This window comes from Molothrus aeneus, chromosome 2 (assembly GCF_037042795.1).
Source record: "Molothrus aeneus isolate 106 chromosome 2, BPBGC_Maene_1.0, whole genome shotgun sequence".
NCBI lineage: Eukaryota > Metazoa > Chordata > Aves > Passeriformes > Icteridae > Molothrus > Molothrus aeneus.
The window spans coordinates 11,025,217-11,046,261 of record NC_089647.1 but is presented as its reverse complement, the minus strand read 5'-3'; the positions used below and the strand labels follow the sequence as shown (position 1 = coordinate 11,046,261).

General features: G+C 37.5%; 1 protein-coding gene across 1 annotated transcript in view; it reads right to left on the bottom strand.

The window, feature by feature from the left end:
* USP25 (ubiquitin specific peptidase 25) overlaps positions 1-21,045 on the bottom strand; it is an 88,796-nt gene that overhangs the window by 50,049 nt on the left and 17,702 nt on the right. The window contains exons 2-5 of the mRNA XM_066571931.1: positions 17,469-17,546; positions 16,208-16,352; positions 7,132-7,255; positions 885-1,047 (exon numbers count right to left, since the gene is read on the bottom strand). Of these exons, the coding sequence (XP_066428028.1) occupies positions 885-1,047; positions 7,132-7,255; positions 16,208-16,352; positions 17,469-17,546 (510 nt within the window). The remainder of the gene's footprint in view (positions 1-884; positions 1,048-7,131; positions 7,256-16,207; positions 16,353-17,468; positions 17,547-21,045) is intronic.

The following is a 21,045-nucleotide window of genomic DNA, read 5'->3' as shown; positions in this document are numbered from 1 at the left end:
CAACATCTCCAGTCTGCTCAGCAGCCCATCTCTGCTTCCAGATCCTGCACACTGCCTGCTTGGCAGTGAAGCTTGGCTATGAGCTCCCTGAGAGCAGAACAGACTCTTCTGGCAAGCAGGGAATGCTCTTAGCTTTCCTAAGCATCTCTGCACTTCCACCTATGGAACCCCAGACACCAACTCTAGAAGAAGACAAAGTCTGTTCTCCTGAACTGGGTCTGGGTCCTGTTATTCCTTTCTCACGCCCAGCAGCATCTTAAACTCCATTATTTCGTGGTTGCTGCAGTCAAGAGTACCCAGATTACTCCACCTGCAGTTCTTCCATTTCTGGGGAACAGCAGATTCAGCTGTGCATCACTGGCCCACCAGTGCTCATACCAGGAAGCTGTTCCTCATGCCCTTCAGAAATCTAGTTTGCTTGTGTCCTGCTGTGTTGAACCCAGCAAGGGTCAGGATGTTTACTGAAGTTTCCCATGGGAACCACAGACTGTAATGCAGAGGCTTCCTTGCCTTTCAGGAGGCTGTGTGCACATCCTCATCCTGAGAAGGGTGATCTGTAGCAGACACAACTGTCACTGATGACAGCATGAGCTGCATACACCCAGGATCTGCAGAGAGTCAACTCCTTGTCTTCAACAACTTCTTAATAAGAAACATTTTGAAGCTCACTTATATATGCTACCAGCACCTTCTACACTTCAATCTGACTTAGGGACAGACACATTAAGAGATGCAATAAATAAATAATGTGCAAAAAACATCTCATGCAGTGGCCTAAACTTCCTAAGAAAAGAGATTATTTTAAATTACTCACTTAAAATGAGCTGACTCACCTCCCAACAGATACAATGAAGAATGCCCACAGCTGATTGAAGAGTGCTTACCTGAATGACAGCACTAAACCAGCACGTGTTGCCAACATTCTTTAATCCTACAGGGCAGTTGTCTTGCCGCTTCCGATCATAAGGGTTTGGAGAGTCACTCCATACCTCTGGATGCGTCCTCTTTAAACTTGCTTTATTTTCTGCAATACTGGCTTCTAGAACTCTTTGAGAACAGAAGGGAGGGGGAAATGTGAGAAAAAAACAAAGACCCCAGAAAAACAAAACAAAAAAACCCCCACCAAGTAGTAAAATACATTCAGGTAGCAATATGGACATCATAATGGCATCATTCACTTATTGTTGCTGAGCAATATATGCAATATTATATATATTATATTATATGCGATATATATTATATATTATATTATATGCAATAACATGCATCCAAAAATCTATTTTACTTCTAGCTATGCTACAGCAATTCTGTTACCTTTTGGAAAATGGTACTGGTGAGTGCATCAATCTCCCGTGAGAGCTCTAGATACAAGAGCCATGTCTACAAGTCATCAATTATTTAAGAACCAGATTCAAACAGGATGGAAAAATTTTAGGCAGCACTAATAGTACTGTGCTTTCATCCTCAAATGCTTTTATTGCTATGTGAAGCACAAAGTCACCAATCTTTTGTTTACTGACAGGAAGCCAAAGCTAGCAAGTCAGCTTTCAAAAAGGAAGGCAGTTTTCTTAGTTTTCCTTTTTGCAACTTAAGCAACTGTGTTAATCACTTTACATGGCAAGTAATTACTTTATGAGCCACGGAAAGACATCTCCCTGCAATTTTTCAAATGCCACCCAACATTTTAATTGTATGCTTCAATGACCACTTTCTTTGCTGGAAACTGTTCCTGTCTGATTTATGCTGATTATCCATATTTCACATGACAACAGGATCTGATGGGTGTGAAGATCTCCAACTCAAATATATCAAATGTATCATTTGATACATTATTTCTGTATCAACAGGTGGCTTAGCCTGGTGACAAAATACACCTTAAAAGTAACTTGTGGTAGGTGTATTCTAAATAGAAAGATGGAGATGGATGCACTGAGGTCATGTAACAGTGGCTCTAATTCATAAGCCAAGAGCCTGGCTTCGCACTACTGACACAGTAGTCACTGTTTCCATCCATCCAGTCCAACTCTCAGACAAAAGGCTGAGCTCCTCTCCAACACCAAGCACAGGATTTCACAGGCTGCTTCACAAGCATTAAGCAGTCTGAGCAGCATGAAGAGCTGCCCCCTCTCAATTCTAGAGTCACCAGCACCAAAGAAAGGCAGCTTTAGGTTGGTCTGTAAATGGAGCTCCTAAAGGATAAAGTTTGAACTTCTTAGAAAAAAACATAGAAACAGACAACCCCCCTCCTCATAATCTCTCCATTTCCTACTTACATCTTTATTTCAAGCTATGTTCCTATCAAAGAAAGAAAAGCTATCTTACCAAGAACTATGAAGCATCATATGAGTTTACTGAAGATAACTGTTCTGGGGAACATACTAATTTGTCATTGATACTTATTTCAGAAAAAATACAGTAAAAGAGGCATTCTAAATTTGAGAGACCATTTGATACAAATACCACTTTTGTACCTGTCTCAGAAAGAACCTAAATCTGGTAATTTCCTAAGGATTAATCAATTTATTTTTTACACCACCCAGTAAAGAGCACTGAAAGGACAGGCATATAACCCACTAAGAGTTTCTATTCTGACATCTCTTCAAACACGGTATAGGGATGGAACCTGACCCTGATTGTTCCAAGAGTCTTTTCTGATAGCTTTTTCTACTAAGAAAACCACAAAATGTAAAGAAACAGTCAAATTCATTTCCCTTTTCACTAATACAGTCCTTCAAAATTATTGGATGACCTACGTATCTCTGGTTTGAGAGCAAAAGTTGGTCAATGGGGACATTTTTTTAATGTCATACATAGTTCAGAGAACTTGTCATGCAGGTAGAATTGCTTAAAATCTTGTTTAAACTAAATTGAAGGGACCTTTAAAACTGACAGGAAGATTGACAGACTGGAATAAATTTAAATGATGTTGTAACTACTTCACACTACTTGTGTTTCAGGTAAAAAAAACAAACTTCTCTTTTTTTGTTCTCCCCAGAAGTTCAAAAATATTTCAAGATATTTCAAGATTCAAGTTCAGAAAAATAAATACTCTCAAACTGAAACAGTTCCCTGACCCCGTGAGTATTACCATTCATCAGCTTAATTACTCACTAAAACTTCTTTGTATTTGAATTTGTGTTTCTTTAGCAGGTAAGGGATTTACTCCCTTCTAGCTCGACCTAAAATATGTTTCCATGTATTAATAAAGTATTTGTTTCTGAAGGCATCATGCTATTTTTTCCTTAATTCTACTTATAACATTATCTGTCCTCAGAGATATGCCATTTGCACATTCTCAGAGAGCACATGCAATACTGCACATTCTCTCTGCTGAATTAATTTTCCAACATAATGATAGTCATGATGCAGTTAAATCAAAAATGAAAAGTGAAATAAAGTGCAGTAAACACAGCAAATAGGAACTTAATGATCAGCTAGAATGCTACATAAATAAATGTATTTACTAGCACAGTGAGGATATCTCATATAAAATGCTCACTGTCTTACATTCATAGTGTCACAAGTTTGGGACATCGCCTGGATCAAGAATCTTACACTGCTTGACAAAACAAGCATCCTTCCAGAGAGTTATGACAAAGATTTAGCAATTTTGATGACAGAGCTGAAGCCCCACTTTTTGACCCTTGGGGACAACAGCACAGTCTCCAGCACAGAGCCATCAGCCAGCTGTGAGCAGTCTGACAACCCCCCCAACTCACAGGACCTACAGCTTCCACGCCTCCAAGGGCTGGAATCCTGTTTGGGGGGAAACACTGTAGCCAGGGTTAATTACTGCCAGGCTTGGCATGATGCTTGAAAGCAGTGCTTTATTTCTCTGTAACAAGCTGGGCACAGCCAAGCATCTTTGCAGAACTGCAGGGGGTTCACCAGACAAAGCAAAAACCCCACAGCAAGGCAAGTGCACGGCACGAAGATTCTGTCAAACCACGCTCTAAGGAAGCCCACTCAACGTGCTGCAGAAAAGCCCACTCTGTCAGCTTACTCAGCTAAAGAGCATAGGAAGGTACTTGTACTGTGACTGTCTTACAGCTGGACATCCAGGAATATATCCCTGACTCTACAACATTCTAAAACTCCACCTTGGATCTACACACACAATGCCTAACCACAGTGTAGAGTCCCAAGCAGTTTTGATGACCCTGATTAAAAAAAAAAGCTCAAGGGCTGTGCACATCCTTTGCTGTGCACATCCTTCATGGACTGACAGCATGGACTCACTTTTATAGGGGCAGTACCACAGCCACAGCTGATTTCTCCTTCCAGTAATATCTATCTCACTGGCTTCCCTAGTGAAGCCCTCTTTCACCAGCTTCAGACTTCAATCCACAAAAAGTAATATAAAGAGGAGAAACGTCTTCACAACAGGAAACACACTGATCAAGCACATTTCTCTAGGAGAGTTAAAGAGGAAACAGGAAAAGCCTTTAAACGTGCCACGTACAAGATGTTCAGCTCGGACACTCGGACATTTCAGATGCACTCTCTCAACACCTACACAGTAATCACATCTGTCCTCATCAGGTAGTTTAAAGAAATCACATTCAGGAAGACAAATTCTATGTGCATTACAACATTAATTACACAAGTCAAGAAATTCCATTAATTCTCCCTTGGAAACCCTAACAAAATCTTCACAAATTAGGTTCCAAACCGCTATGAATACCTTTGAAAAAAATATCCATCACAGCAAAAACTACTTAAATATGCACATGGCCTACATTTTTTTTAATGAACCATTTCCACAGTTTAAATTTGCTTATTATTGACCTCCTATTGGATTTTTGCTTCTTGTTTTATCTAGAAAACAAAAAGTAAATGGCTGTAGCTTGACTTGTTTACAACCACAGTGTTCCATTTTTTGTTTTGCAAAGCTCTCCACAGATCATGCACTTTCTGTTGGAATGCCAACATTCTTCTGTGGGGTGTTAACTACAACGTGAACTGTTTTTTTTCTTCTGTCTTTTTGTAATAAAACCAGTCTAAATTCTGTCCTTAAGGAAACTGATTGAACAGTTCAGATTAAGAATTTAAGAATTCAACAACTCTGAATTTCCTATATTTGTTCAATACTGACATAATCTGTCATCAGCTCAGGGTGCTTCTTGCTAAATTACTGAGTTGATCTAATGTCTCAATGCTGCCAAAACCTTCAAGATCCTCATTCTTCTCTGCCTCCATTCACAAGCAAAGTCCCATTGCCTTCCTTGTGTCATGAAATACTATGGATCCTCCAGTGAATATATTTTACGTGGCTTGTGAAATGAATTTGTGCAACAAATGATCCAAAGAACCCTCCAGCAAGCATAGAAAATGTGGTGCAGTGCACCAAGGAGGATATGACCTGCAACAAGCTCTTCATTTGACATTGCACATGTTACTCTGTGCAATTTTGCCATTAGATGTGAGTCTCTACTTCATAAGACCAACATTTTCTCAACAAATAACCAGATTGTCTAGATGCCTTTGTACATACAGAAAAAAGGCATTCTTTGTTATTTTCTGCAGCCAGAAAGATATACACTGTAATTTAAGTAAAAGGCATTTATAATACTTAAATACTAAGTATTTATAATACTAATAATACTATGGGCTAAGGTAGGACCAAATGGGGGGGTTTAGTTTCAAAAGTATAAAACAAAGTCTAGAACAAAAATCCTAAATCTTCAAGGCTCCCAATAATTGAGCACAGCAGAAGCAGACAAAGCTTGGGTAAAGAAAAAGAGGAAGAAAATTTTCCATCTCCAGAAATAGGTCCATCTCTCTGAGTGCCTGCTTAAATCACAACTCTGTAATTACAGCAATTCTGCCTTTCAAAAAGGAACACGCAAGAGCTGACCTTCTGAAAAAAACTGGACAGAACTTCCACCATCCTCTTGCATACATGCACACACTGAGGCTTTAGAAAAAAACCCCTTAAATCCTTCTTCCAGTTGTTAATGAGAATATAAACCCCCTTCATCCCACCCTCCCCTCCTAAAATATGCTATCTTAAATTCTTAAAACAAGATGACTTTTATCACAAATGGGGAGGCAGAGGAGTATGTTTATTCTCACAATTAGTGTATTTATTTTTCAAAAGGGAAAAGAAAATTACTGTTGACAAAGTAATACAAATAAAGCAATAAAATATCTATATTTTCAGAGATGGAATTTTCTAATAAGTCATTTAGCCTGTCGAACACAATGAACTGAGAAAAAGAATTACCATGGTTAATCTCCCAATCTAAATTTTTTTTTTTATAAAATTGGTCTTTTATGAGGAGGTAGTACTTTACCTCCTATCAAGGATCAAATCATTGCCTGTTTCAGAACAAGGCCAGCCACAAATTGAAAACTCAACATTCCTCCCAAGGCCAGTGACAGATGAAAAAAAAGAAACAACATCCCTCCCACACAACCCTACACCCAGGCTTAGTTCAAGTCCCAAATATTTCATAATTGTATCAACATACCAAAAACATACACTGTACAAAAAGTTATCATAAAATCTGACCAAAAGTTAGCTCAAAGAACCTTATCACACCCAAACTGAGAGAGTTATGTTTATAAAGCTTGAAATCCAGAACTTCACTCAAAGCCTATAAATCTTACGTGTTAAATAAGTTAATAACATTCTTCATCTGCTAAAATAGAGCAGCTGCTCTTAGTGTCCTCAAGTCACAATATTAATACCCACTCCCTCAATCTCATCCCTAGCAAAGAGGGAAGAAAATGTTATTGTAAAATGAACACTGCAAAAAACAGGACAAAGTATTTATTTGCTTCTTAATTTACATTTTGGTTTTGTTACTTTTTACCTGATACACAAGAAAAACTTCTGGGTTTTGTTCCTATTTAAATATGACCACACATTCTCTATCTCCATCCACTTCCTCCATATTTAAAGAAATACAAAAATATGAAACATTTTATTAAATCTTAGTCCACACATAATAGACTATTTTCCAGTGTAGAAGATACAATACATTAAAGCAGCATCCTGAAGCCAGGCATATCAGTAGCACAAGTAAAAGTAAACAAGTTATTATTTGTTAAAAGTTTAAAAAAGCAATACAGGCCAATCTCCAACTCTTTAATTTAATTTCTGCTTTATATAAGTTGGTTGTTTACCTGCTAATGGCTTGTTCCTCATCTGTTATTCCAGTCTCCCTGAATGCCCTGTTTGATTCCTCCAAACTCAAGGCAATTGCCCTCTGAAGATCATCTTTATCATCTCCAGTGAGATCAATCACATCTGAAAAGCAAAACTATCTTTCTCAAAATTAAAAGTGAAACAGAATGAAAGGTAAGTCTTACTGTAGAGGAGAGAGCCCACGTGGATTGCTGAGCACCATTCCAGTCCATCCCTCCTGTGCCCTATGCTCTTGCAACCACAAACCCTGCTAACAGCTCCCTTCTGCCACCAAGCCAGATAAAAACCTCAGCAGCTCACTCTTGACATGATGGGCTGTGGTTCTCCTTGCTCCTAATGTTCTTAACTTTCACAAAGCTATGGGACAAATTTAGGAATACATGTTTTCTGAAAGCCCTCTTAAAGCAATACACTTAAATGCATTACTTCAGCTACTGAGATCAGTTGCTTCAAGTAACACATGATGAAAACCTTACTTAAAAAGGATACCTTAATTGAGCATAGTTGATTTTTCCTCCTCATGAAGGAACATGTAACAATGTTTTCCCAACACAGCCCCAAATTCTACAAGTATTTTGTACCCTGGTAAGCCAAATACTTTCACACAGTTTCATAACAAGTGGAACAGTTCCTTACTCAACCTAATTATTTTCTATCCTGTTTGTGTATTCCTTTTCTGAACATATTTAAATTTTATTTCATCTACTGAAAGTATCGCATCTCAGCATGAAAAAAACAAATACTGGAGAGAAAATGAGGATCCATACTTGGATAAATGGGGAATTTTGGATGGACTACTGACTGAAAACAGCTCTACTTCTGCCTTCTTCACCAGCTCTTACTATACAAAGGATCAAAGACTGACATCCCCCATAAACCTCCTTACTTCCTGAGAGCAACAACACCACCCTTCTCCTAATTCAGGTGGGATCCTACTACACACCACAACACAAATCATGTCCCCATCAGGCACAGCCAAGCTTTTAGAGCAGCTAAGAGCCTACAGCAATGTCCATCAGCTGCACAAGACCTTCAAAAAAGCCAAGGTCACTGGTTATCACCATTTCAAGGGTCAGAAGTCTCTTTTTCCAAGTCAGACAGAAGGAAAGGAATAGCACAAAAGAGAACTTATGTGCAATATCAGATTTGCACACGGACAGGGAGCACCGGCTGGTTTGAGCCTCCCTCTTCCAAGGCCAAGTTTACCCAAAGAGTTATGAAAGGGACTTGTCTCCAGCCTGGGGTTTGGCCATTAGAAGCTGAAAGGCTCTGGGAGAAAGAGATACAGAATTGAAACTGGAAACTGCTCACAAAGAGAGACAAGAAGTTTGTCAGCATTTCTGCTTCCACAGGCAAACCCAATTACTCCCAAAAGCTTGTCTGTCTATGTTCTGACTTTTCTGCTGCACAGGCCAACCCACTGTAGAGACTGTAGCTTCCCCTATTCCTCTGGGCTTTCTTTTATGGGATGCTTCTCACTGGATCAGAACAAAACACTAAACTTAGTATACAAAAATCATTGCCACAGTCACACACAAACAGAAAATGGGATGACGTGTCGTTGTAAAAAGCTGAAACCAGAAAGAATTTGTAAAGAAACTTTCCTGTTAAAACCAGCATCTTCAAAACTTAAGTTTTAAACTCAGCCCTGTTTTCTCCAAATAATGGTTGAACTTCTGTTTTATTTAGTGGGCCTTTAAAAGGGAGCACTCTTACCTGCAGAGTATAGTGGGCAATCTGTCCTGACCTAGAAGTATAGAAAAACACTGTTGCTATAAAAGCAGCACTTCCTAATTTTATTCTTAGGTCTTCTACAGTCAGCTCAGATCTTCCAGTGTAACAGAAGGGTACTTCAACTCAGATGCCTGAAATTCTCCTTCAGAAATACTAAAGCAACTACAACCACCATCAGCAGAAGTCTCTCCCAGAGAAGTTTTGATAAATATGCTGCCATGCTGAGAATAACATAATTTGGGCAAAAATACCACCTCAGCCTGGGTCACATGCAAACCCAGCTCTGTCCTACAGCCTGACAGCAGAAGGAGACTAGAAAGGTTGACAAATGAGAGGATCCCCTCACCACACACACACACTGCCTATTATGATCTAAAATGTGGTGCTTGTGTTGTATTTTCTGCACATTTACAAGGAGCCACACACAGCCCCTCATCTTCCCTGGAGCCAAGCTGTATTTCTCAAAGTAGGAATAGAGGTCACAACCCAGCAGCCCCACACGCTGATGGACAAGGATGGGATTACTCTGGTCACTTCCTTACAGAGAGGAGTGTTTCTTGAGCAAGTCTCTAGTCAGGTAAGAGTGATGACATTTTTACATGACAATAAAGAAAGCAAGATGAAGAAGTCAGCTTCTCTATATGGGGACTATTTTCTAGAAAACAACTCAATGTAGGTGAAAATGATGTATTTAATAAAACCTCCCCGTTATACAAAAATCTATCTGGATCAACTCCAACTCTCACTTCCATTAAAATATTCAACTTCTTTGCAACTCCTTAGCTCTCTAATTTTTATTAATCTATAAAGCTTATGTGTTTAGAAGTTTATTACCATTCGTATTACCAGAAGTTACATAATTTTAATATTAAAACCCCAAATCTTTTACTTCCCTTTGCTTTCCAAGAGCAGATGAGACAAAAGTGTTTTGGCATGCAAGGGTTTTGGAGCAGACACTATAGGATTCTCTTTAGAAATGTTCTATCCATACATTGCTCCTGCTCTGCAGAAAGAAAAAAAGACAACAGAGTGAAGACACACTGCCAGATATTACCACTACATGTGAGTGGTACAATCAATTTAAGTCACAGGGGGCTTACCTAGCATAATTTATGTCAAAAAATACATTTATTAATATCAGCTCATCCATGGTAACCTATTTCATGAAAGCTTTTAGTTCAGAGCAAATGTAACATAAAAATGGTTTTGACATTTAAGCTAAATGTCTTTACAGCTCACACAGTAACTCATTAAGCTGCAACACCTCACATACAACTTGAATCCTAAATCATAAGATATTAAAGAAGACTTCAACGGAAGTCACAAAAGAAGGGTAAGTCTGAGACTAAACTCTTTGCTCTAAAAATCAAAAAAAAATTATATGTATTGCCTTGTCTCCACATCTTGCAGTTCTTTCACATGGTTATACATTATACAAATATGTACATATAATACATGAAATTAATGTAATTTTCTTTTTTTTTTCTCATTTTTATTTTAAAATATCTTCATGTTTTATAAATTCTTGCATGGGGATGCTAATGTTGCAGCTATGAGTAGTAGAACTCATTCATGAAACTGAGCTGCTGAAGTTTCCTATCTGACCAACAGATTACTGGTTTAAGTATGAATTTGAAGAAAAACAAAAAATATTACTTTTACTCAAAGTTTTTATCAGACACACAAGTTTTTTTTCTGTGATAGGCTGAAGGATGCATTTCATAAAGGTATGGAACTAATGCCTCTTGTCCAAATTTAGTTCTGTGACTTTAACTTACACATGCCAGCTCTGTAATATTCCTCTCATTTAGCCCACAGAAACTTCAGTTCTCACTGGCTCATCCTCATAAAGGTACTTATTACTTTAATGTCAAATAGCCTTAGAAAATGCAAACATTCTTAACCAGGCCATGACTAGTAAATAAAACTTGCTTATGAAAAAATTCTCCATTTTTTGTGGTGAAGAAACTTCTCATCAACACAGTCTGGTTTAGTGCAAGTGTGTTTATTCAATGAAAACTAACATTCATAATTAATCATCTGTTTTACTAAGAAATGTATTCTTGGTTTACAATATTATTATTATATAATAATGTGTCCATCTGATACATAAGGTTCACAGAGTTTGACATTGTAATTCTACAAAACAATTTTAAGTTGTATATTGAAATTTGGGACAAATACTAGTGTATGTGTAATAAATGCACACACTATATCTATCCCCATAGATCTACCTTTTTTTTTTAAAAACCAACTTATTAATCTGTTTACTTAGGAAATTTCTATCATCATTTAAATAAATGGTTCTTACTTGTTTATTGCCCAGGTCATTAAAATAATTACTGTGTTGTTGACTTGGTACTTATACGAGGAGGAGGCAGAGAGTAGGAACTTCAAACTTAAGTAGGCTGGGAAACTCAGCATGAGAGACAGATCAGAAGTAGCAATTGAACTCAGGGATAGGCAATAAACATCCACAGTGATGTAACAACTGGAACAGGGAGAAAAAAAATGAAGGGGCAGCCTTGATGGGTTCAATAGAGCAGTGCCAAGTATGAAAATCCAGCAGCAATATTCCAATTTCAACACATAAACAATATAGAAGTTTTTTTAAAGGGAGTTGAGACTGCAACTGGTTTATTTATTACGAGCAGAGCTAACTAAGCAAGACCCTACATACTGCCACCTATTCTGTGATGTTAAATTCACAATGGTCTCCTAAGGTGAAGATTTAAAGGAATTTATGTGGCTGTATTTGCCAATTTTGGTTAAAACTGGATGTGGGGAGAGTACCCAGCACCCCTGCAGGAATTCAGCCAACTCAAACCACTGTACTGGTGCAAGAGCTTGTAAATATTGGCCACCACTATCCCACAGCTTCCTCATCTCACCTGTATTTACAACATCCTGCAATTATAACACCTTAAACTGAAGACTCCCACACCTATGGGGAAGGAGAGAGGCAATCATGACACAAAGCAACAAGTTAATCTGTAAGATGAAAAGAGGACCTCAAGGTACAAGACTCCTGACATTTTGAAGTGGGGACCTTGACATATCAAGCTGGCAAAACTCCCAGGAACCTGGATGGAGATGACACAAGTAATCCTTGAAATAGAAGGAAATGTCATGAAGACACATAGAGATAGCTGAGTTAGGCAAGGTGACAGAAGCAGCCACTGTCAAATTCTACTCACAGAAACAATAAATGAACAGCTAGAAGCTAGAGAATGAGGACTGACTAGGACTTGTGCCAAGAAGGATCCAGGAGCTACAGCCGACTCATGTTCAATCTGCAATTCACATCATCCCAGAATTGAAGAAAATAGGAAGTGTTACACTTCTGTCAGAGTACTACGTGGATATTTATAGAGATTCACCTATTTTTCTGAAGAACTAAGCTGATGTCTTCATTATAATTTTGAGTGCCACAGCTCAGGAAAGAAGCATACTAAAGAAGGCCTAGATGAGAAGAAAAAAAAATGACAATAGGTATAGGAAATGCATCCAAATACTTGAAAGGAATTTAGGCTGTTTCATTTAGATCTGAGAGAAGTCTTTTGATACACTGTCTTCAAGCATGCAACATGTCATCCGAGATAAATGGAATGAAGTATGCTATAATTTCCACAGGGGCACACAAGGAGTAAAGGACTTAACCTGAAGCAAAAGGGATTTAGGCAAGACACTAGGAGTCTAAGGTAGGGGCAGTGAAGCTCCAAAAGAAATTACCCTAAAAACTTTTCAGAGTCTCTAGATTGGAACAGTAAGAAATGTTTTATAAACATCACTTCAGAAGGATGTAGGTACCACTGAGCCTAAACTCCACCTCACTGGAAAGGGCTGAGTGACTTGTGAGACATATGCAAAGGCTCAAAGTATGAACAGGAAGATATAAAAAGGCAGAAGCCATGAAGGCTACAATCCTCAAATTGCTCTGTATGGCATTTCATAGTTACACTTGCCCTTATAAAAGGGCTTGAAATCTTTTGTTTTGGCTATGGAATGTGCAATTGCAAAGACTAATAAGTCAGTTTTAATGAAAAATAACTGGGTTTTCAAAAGAAGTGAAGGAGAGAATTTGTCCTGACAAATTTCAGGACAAATTTGCATTCAAATTTCATTGGAACGCAACGCAGCTTCCAAAATACATCTTTTCACTCTGTTCCTTCCTTTAACCCTAGGTTCTTCAAGTTCCTTCAATAATAAGAAGAAAATGGATACATTCTTAGTAATCCAATAGTTCTGTTGTGCAGCCACAGATGAAAATACACAAAATTACTTCAAATGGGAATAAAAAGGTTTCTAGAGAAATAAATGAAGTGAAAATATTTGGAAGTACTATTAAATTTCTTTTGTTTTTCTTTAAGTACAATGCCTAGGATTTCCTCTACCAAGTGAAACATTGAAATTACCTTGGACTAAAAAGTGTGCACCTGTACATTGAAAATCTAATGCTTAAGCACTTTCTCCTCACAGAGTGCAAGCAGGGCAAGAAAATGCTAAAACCACCTTTGCAAAAGGATCAGATTAAGCTTGCATCACTGTTGATGTGAAAATACTACATTTGCAGGTGCTTGCACATGCCATTTTGAACAGACAAAAAGGCAAGCATCATGAGTAACACTGGTTGTGCAAGTCAGTCTTTATTTAACAGATGGAGCAGGTTGAATGAAAACCTATTATCCTATTATTTTTTTGCAGCTGCTGAAATGTTGCATTTGATAATAAGAAAAACCAGGTCTCCTTATACCTCCAACCATCCTGGCTGCAACTCTCAAACCATTTATGACCACTGTTGCTTTTGAAAGAGCCAGGGCACAATTCTGGCTGTTATGGTACACAGTAACATTTTCATTTTACCCCTTTAACTAAGTAACCACATCAAAGAAATGTAGTCAGTCAAACTCACATCTGATACATCTTTATGCAAGGAATACATTCAACAGCCTTCCTAAATGGCTGGAGGTTTTCTGTGGCATAAGACAGCTCTAGTATTTATCTGTGACTCTCTCCTTCCCAGTTTGGATGCTTTAACTTGGCAGGACCACAAAGCTCAGTGACTCTTAACATCCCCAGTTCCAAACACACAGAGGTATTTAAGCAGTAAGGAACAGTAAGGGTGAGTTTTAATTAATTAATGTAATTATACCTATGTGGGATAATAAAGGGAGTCAAATTTGAGACACAAGATCCTGTCATTAACTCAGCATAGCCACTGAGAACTGCTAATATGTGTTCTTTTGCAGAAGGGAGCAGTGATGGTCAAAGCCATCTGCTGAAGATTTCCCATCCTGTGACCACCCTCCCATTCTCTCCTCACAAGTCACTGAGACTTGGCCTTTTTGGTGCACTGCATTTTTAAATCTAGAATCCAAACAATTACAGGCAAGCACTTTACAAGGAAAGGTTTCTTCCAGAAGCATTCAGTAAATCACTACAGGAGCTTGGGGGGGGCTTCATGGTCACACTGGTTTTGACTTTTGCTCTGCTGTAGTGTTCAGTTCTTGCCTTCTAAGTCCTCTAATATGATGAAAAGTTCACAAAGATGCCTTTATCTCAATGTGTTTTCAGTCTAACTAAAACAGCAAAGACTGGCTAAGGGCTCTCATCTTTGTTGCCAGTGAGGACCTGACCAGATATTAAAGATGTTTAAGAAAAATTTCAAAACCTACTTTTCCCACAGCAGTTGGTGTTTCTTGATCACTGACTTGTCGTGCTGTATAACAGTAAGGAATCTGCCTTCAGCCCTCCAGAGAAGAGAAGAGAATCCTGAAATTCACCTTGGAATGTACAACTCAAGACCTACCCTTCTCAGGACCATCTGCCATGGGAAACGTGGGCTCTTGCATCCCTTGTCACCTCATTTCTTCAGTAAGGGTGTACAGCACAGTAAGTGACAGCACAACTAAATACTTCTATTAATGGGATTGCTATTAAATCTAATTAAACACAGACTCCAAGAGAATCCAGCTTATTATTCCACTGCCATAGTAGGTTGTCAGTACTAGAAACCATGACAGTGGTGAGTTGATTCTTAATAGCCTTCATTCCCTCAGTGGCAATTTTCCGACACTGAAAATTAAACACGTGGGGAAGGTTCTGTGTTTTCCTTCCAAAGGAGTGAAAAGAAGAAATACACAAAAAACCCCAAGCCACCCACCACAACTTACTGCATGGATAACACAACTACCTATAATGCTCTCAGGACATTTTATACAGGGTTGCTAATAATACCAAGGATTTAAATGCAGTTTTCAGGTTGGACATGCTGAGAATAAATTAATCTCTAATTAAAGAAAAAAGTTTAAAAAGTTCATGTCAAGGTTCTACAGACAAAAGATAACTGTACAATTGATAAGGAAATCTAACTAAACTTCTTTACATTGAAAGCAACATGAGCACAATAAAGGAGGAAAAAATCCTACTGCATGAGGCATTAAATAATCTTACTTGTTTAATAAAATCTACATAGATGTACTAGATATATGGCCAAAGAACTGATATGTAATTAAAATATTCTCCATCTGCATTGGAAATGGTGTAAAGTAACTAAAGCATCAAGAAACTCATATTTTACAGATATCAATCCCACAACAAAACTTACTTTGACTTTTACTTCTGTTATTTCCTTTATTTATTTGCAGAATACATTTATTTTCTCCCCATAAAAATAACTATACACTAAAGCAGAGGATTAGAACCTGCAAGACTTAAAGAACTGTAGGTTGTAGGACCTCCTGTATCAACTAAATGAAATTGTTTAAAATTCGGTATATTTAATGCTAATTTAATATATAAAATACCTATTCTTTTAGTACAAAATTCACAAATTAAGGTGCTCCTTAAAGTACAACTTAACCTCCCACTTCTCCCTTTGGGAAAGTCATTCCTGCCAGGGAGGAGCTACTCTTAACAATATTAAGCTTTAATATATTAAAACAAACAATGACAGACTCTTCTCCAATTTTGTTTTGACAGAGGAGTACCCAGCTTTTGCCTTAAATTATTTACTGCATGACCCCAATTTAAAACCTGTAATATGGGGGAGGAAAAAAAGGTAAAAAAAGATGGAAAGCCCAGTTACTCACCCTTTGACCAGTATCATACATATAGGTAAAGGTAATGCCTAAAGGTAGCTCAAATAAATTAAAAATTAAAAACAACCAAAACAAACCCCACTGAAATAAGGAGAGAGAGAACACATAATAATCTAAAAATTGATAAGTAAGAATTATCTGCAGATTAACAGTTATGTCACAGGCAAGGTTTTATTTCCCATGCCTTTAAACTGAACTTATGAAAAGAAAAGATACCTACTGGTGTCTGCCTGGCTGCCCACACTGATATATCTGTCATTCCCAGGAAGGGCTGTTTGGTAGTAAGTTGCCTCCTCTAGCTGGGGAACCTTGGCATTCTTCGCAGTGAGAAAAGCCACAGCCAACTCCAGATTACCATTGCTGTCCTTTAAGCATAAAAAAACCAAAAACAAGTGAGAGTCCTCTCACCCTTTCTTTAATTTTTTCTGAAAGCAAAGGACATGATTAGCAGCTTCAAATCAATAGGCATTGTACTGTCAGGCAAAATACTGACTCAAAAAGAAAGTTTGCAAATGTGACCTATTCTGCATATTTCCCTATTTTTAACCAAAATAAATATAACATCTTATAAAAAATTGTTTTGATGGTGTTTTACTTCTTTCAGGAAAGAAAAAAAATGTCTTGTAGTGTAGGTCAACCTCTTAACAAACCAGCACATTCACTGAAGTCAGACTTCAAAAGAAGTAAGATGAATTCTTCTGAAAATACACAGTTTCATTTTTAAAGCCAGAGATCCCAGCTTTTGAAAAGCAGTTGTGCACATGACTTAGGATAACAACAACTACCTGGTTTTGTGTAGATATATATTTTTGATTTAAATTACTAAATCCTCATTTACCATGTATTAATAGCTAAAAAGTTCTGCTTGAGGGAGAGAAAACATTTTTTAAATTTTTATATATATTTATTTACATAAATAAAATATTTATATATTTATGGACACAGAATACAGAGAGACCTGCCATTTTTTACTTGCCTCAAAGAATTCTTCTGTGCTGTGAAATAAATTACAGTGGTTGAAAAAACATTGAAATAATACCAATTTAGCAAAGGTTGGCAAGTTCAAGCAGTTCTTCATTCTACACAGTGAGCAAGGCCTGTGCATGGTAGAAAACAGCCACACCTTGACAAGAAAACACCACTTGGTTCCTCAGGAGCTGATCATCTGTAGTAGCACCAAAGTATCCCAAAATAATTCACACAAGGTTAAAGGTAAGTCATAACAGTCCTGTCTTTTCATTTTTGAACACTTGATTAATTTTTAGGTCAGTACCAAAAGAGAACAGGATTCTATGCAAAGTGAACAAGCAATCATTGGCTTTTTTTTCCCCCCGAAATAAATTCAAGGGGGGAAGGACAAAAGGAAGGAAGGGAGAGAAAGGAAGGAAGAGAGGGACAGAGTAAGAAAGGGTTGGATTTATGGCTTTCACAGGCAGTTAAGATGCATTCAGGTTCATTCAGCTTCAAGTCACTTATCTTACCTTCAGTGCCTGTTGTAGTACCTGGATGTCATTGATACCAGTGATCTCCCTCAGCTGATTTAAAAATGTTTGCTGGTGCTAAAAAGAAAACAGATGATTAAAATAGGATTAGAGCCAAAAAACAGCAAAATCATGTCTTAACAGAGTACACTCCTCCACAAACATTAAAGGCATCTCCATAGAAGGTTTATGCACCACAAAGGGGTAGAACCTACATTACTTGAGTTTGTCTTAGTTTCTGAAATTTGGGCACTTTTTTGGGAATCATTAATTCCCAAATGTAATGATTTTACATTTTGGTGTGTTTGCTTGGTTTTGGATTTTTTTAAACAAAAAAAATGGGTAAGCTTATGCAACATGGGTTTAAGAAGCCCATATAAAGCCACAGTTGGCCCTTCTAAACAAATAAAACTCCACAGCTTTGGTCTCCAGTGGAAGTAGTAGAAATAGCTGACTGAACACCCACCAGAACCAACTTCTTTAACTCCAGTTATTCTCAACCTCATTATTTCCTTAACATAAACAATTCCTAATCATTCCAAACACAAAACCTGGAAATTCAACTTTCCTGACCACTGAGGTGTTTTAAGAGAAATACTATAAAAATTCCAAACAAAACAAGTTTCTTGATACTGAAACAGAACTTGAGGAATCCATCCAAACTGCCTTCCCAAACCAGTTAAATCCAACTCTCCCAAATCACATAAGTCAGCACCCATGACTGAGTTTAAAGCAACACTTGGAATTAGAAAAAGAACAAGAGGTTTTGGGTCTCTTAAATATTCACTGCATAAGAATTTTGAGGCTTGGCTTTGTTTTACTTAAATAAAAATCTGGTCCCACCCCTGTTTAGAGCCAACAGATGATTCACTCTGGTCATGCTCAGCCATCCCATCACAGAAGCAAAAAGCAGGCACAAAGCTGGAACCATCTTTGAACTCCTGTAAACCATTAAATGCATCTTAACCATTAAAACCATGAAAAAACAGAGCATTGACCATTGCTCCATATTAACAAATTCAATTGCTCCTTTGGCAGATGGGAAATGGAGAAAAAATATTTGCAAATGGTTTTTCTGTTTTATTCTTTGCCCACAACATCCTGAACTCAAAACAGTAATTTTGTCTATGAAAGAGAAAATTTTTGTAAAGTACAGGGTTTTGTTTGCATGACAAAAAGCATATTTCCTATCAGGAACAAATAAACATTCTCCTGCTACTCTCCAAATTCATTTTAAAATAGCAACTATAATTGTCTTGCAGCTTCTTCTAAAAGACCTATTTTCAAGCTGAATTATCTAGACTCAAATATTCAAATACCCTTATTCTTCCTTTATCACTGCTTTGTAGAGAGGAGGAAATTAAGATCTGCATGAATGCTGAATTCCTCAGTGAGAAATTAACCTGGCAGGCACCACTTCATGCCCCAATAAGTTGAAATAGAAGGCGTATAGTTCAGGATGTTTATGAATTACATACACAATCTTCCCTTCATTTTTGATCCTAAGAGACATTGCTAACAATCCAATTTGCCTCTTTCTTTTTTCTTTTCCTTTTAAAAACCCTTCTGTTGGCACAAGAAAAGTGAAGTGATGCAGGAAAACAAACTCCCACTCTATCCCCATCCCTCAACCCCCTCGTTTGTTTACTCTGTGCATTTCATAGCACTGTACAAAGCCATGACTTGTTTCCCCTATAAAGTTGCTTCCTGCCCCTAAGCCTGGCAAGTATCAAAGAAATTAAATAGACTATTTGGGAAAAATAATTACAACAGCATTAAAATTAGCAGCAACAATTCAAGGGCACGGCAGTAAAGTGGATTTCTTTTTCTATTTGCCACCAACACAATGGTGAACAAAACAGAAAATAGTTTCACTGTAAAGTATTACAACAACAAGTTTTAAGAGATTTCTGTATCTTCCACAATATATACAACACTTGGAAAGGCTGATTGGAGGATATTCATCGTTCACAGAGACTGGGAAAAGACAGAAGAGACAGTTTACCAACAAACAATCTCTTAACAGTTCAAAATATTGGCTGTTAATTTATGAGCACAGCTGTGACTTATAAACTTAGACATCTGTAGTTTCCATCCACATTTCAGCATTCCAGCATAAAAGCTGTGTTTCAAGGCCCCCTTCCCATGGACATATACATTTAACAGGTCAGACCTGCACCCAGAGATGCTCCTTTCTCATCAAGAGATTTAAGAATCTAAGTATACTTTTTTTTAAGGCCAAGAGTTTAAGGTACTCAGCTCCAGAATTTCTAACTGGTAGTTAAAAGAACAACAAGGAGAATCCATAAGCACCATTGTTAGAAGTGACAGGAATTAGAAGAAAAATAACAGTTCTCCTGAACACCTTAAATGGAGCTTTAGGGCCTTTGTTTGATTTAGACATTACTGTTTCTTCAGCTAAATGTGGACAAGTTGCCACTAATTTCTAATTGACTTACTTGAAATTATGCAGAAGCTAAATAATGGACACATTCCCTTTCTAGGAGTAGTATAACTGACATTATTTCCACCTGATCAACATGTTCTTTTAATACTTGCTAATAGACTAACAGATCTCCAGAAACAATTGTGAAACTGCATAAGGCAGCTAAAATCTCCGACTGGTAGCCTTCTCTTCCACAAATTCACCATCTGCCCTCATCCTCACAGATCTGATGTAACTGCATCTGTCATCTTTACTATATGCACTGACCTTTTTTGCAACTGGATCTCTAACTTGTCATTAGTCTCCTTCACTGTTATAATGACAATATGTTATTACTCATGAAACTGTATTAACACAAGTAATTCTATTTCTTTTCATTACAAGTGGCAGAGCAGGCACTGTCAAACCCTCTCCTCATTCACTATCACAGGAAGAGATTCAATTTTCTTTTTGCTTTTCTTTTCACTTAAGACACTTATGAAACAATTGCAACCACATTCAGAGAGCTTGTATTACTGAATTCCTGATTTGACTTTATTTAATGCATCTGTACTACTTTGCAAAGTCAAAATAGCTAAATTTTATTTGTTTTGAATAATTATTCCTTTAGCTCTGGTTACTGTGGCATACAGAAAACTTATGTTACTATTAAAAATGACTGAAGCTTAGAGATCAATTTCTAGTGCAACTGCTAAGCAATTAAGTCTCTTCTGTATGGTAAGAAATATTTAATAGTACAAACAGACTTCTACATATGAAGCAAGTCATCCTCCTTACTCCTAATAATGCTCATTCTGATTACATGAAGAAGCTTGGGCTAACTTGAGTTGAAGTGACTGTAGCATATAGACCCTCAAATGTCTAAAACCACATAGATATATAAAACAATTATAATAACAGTTCACTCACAGGCTATAACCAAAAATACCCAAAAGAGCTCACCCTATGCTAAAACAAAGATAAGAAATGAAGAAGGCAGCAGACAAGTATTCACAAGTTTCTGAAGTACCCACACCAATGTGCACTCATGAAATCAGGCCAGTGAGGGAAGTTTCAGATCACAACTACCCGTTCTAACATAAAAAAGCTGCCGTATCTTTTCAATGCAGCTCTTTCCTGATTCCCAGTTTT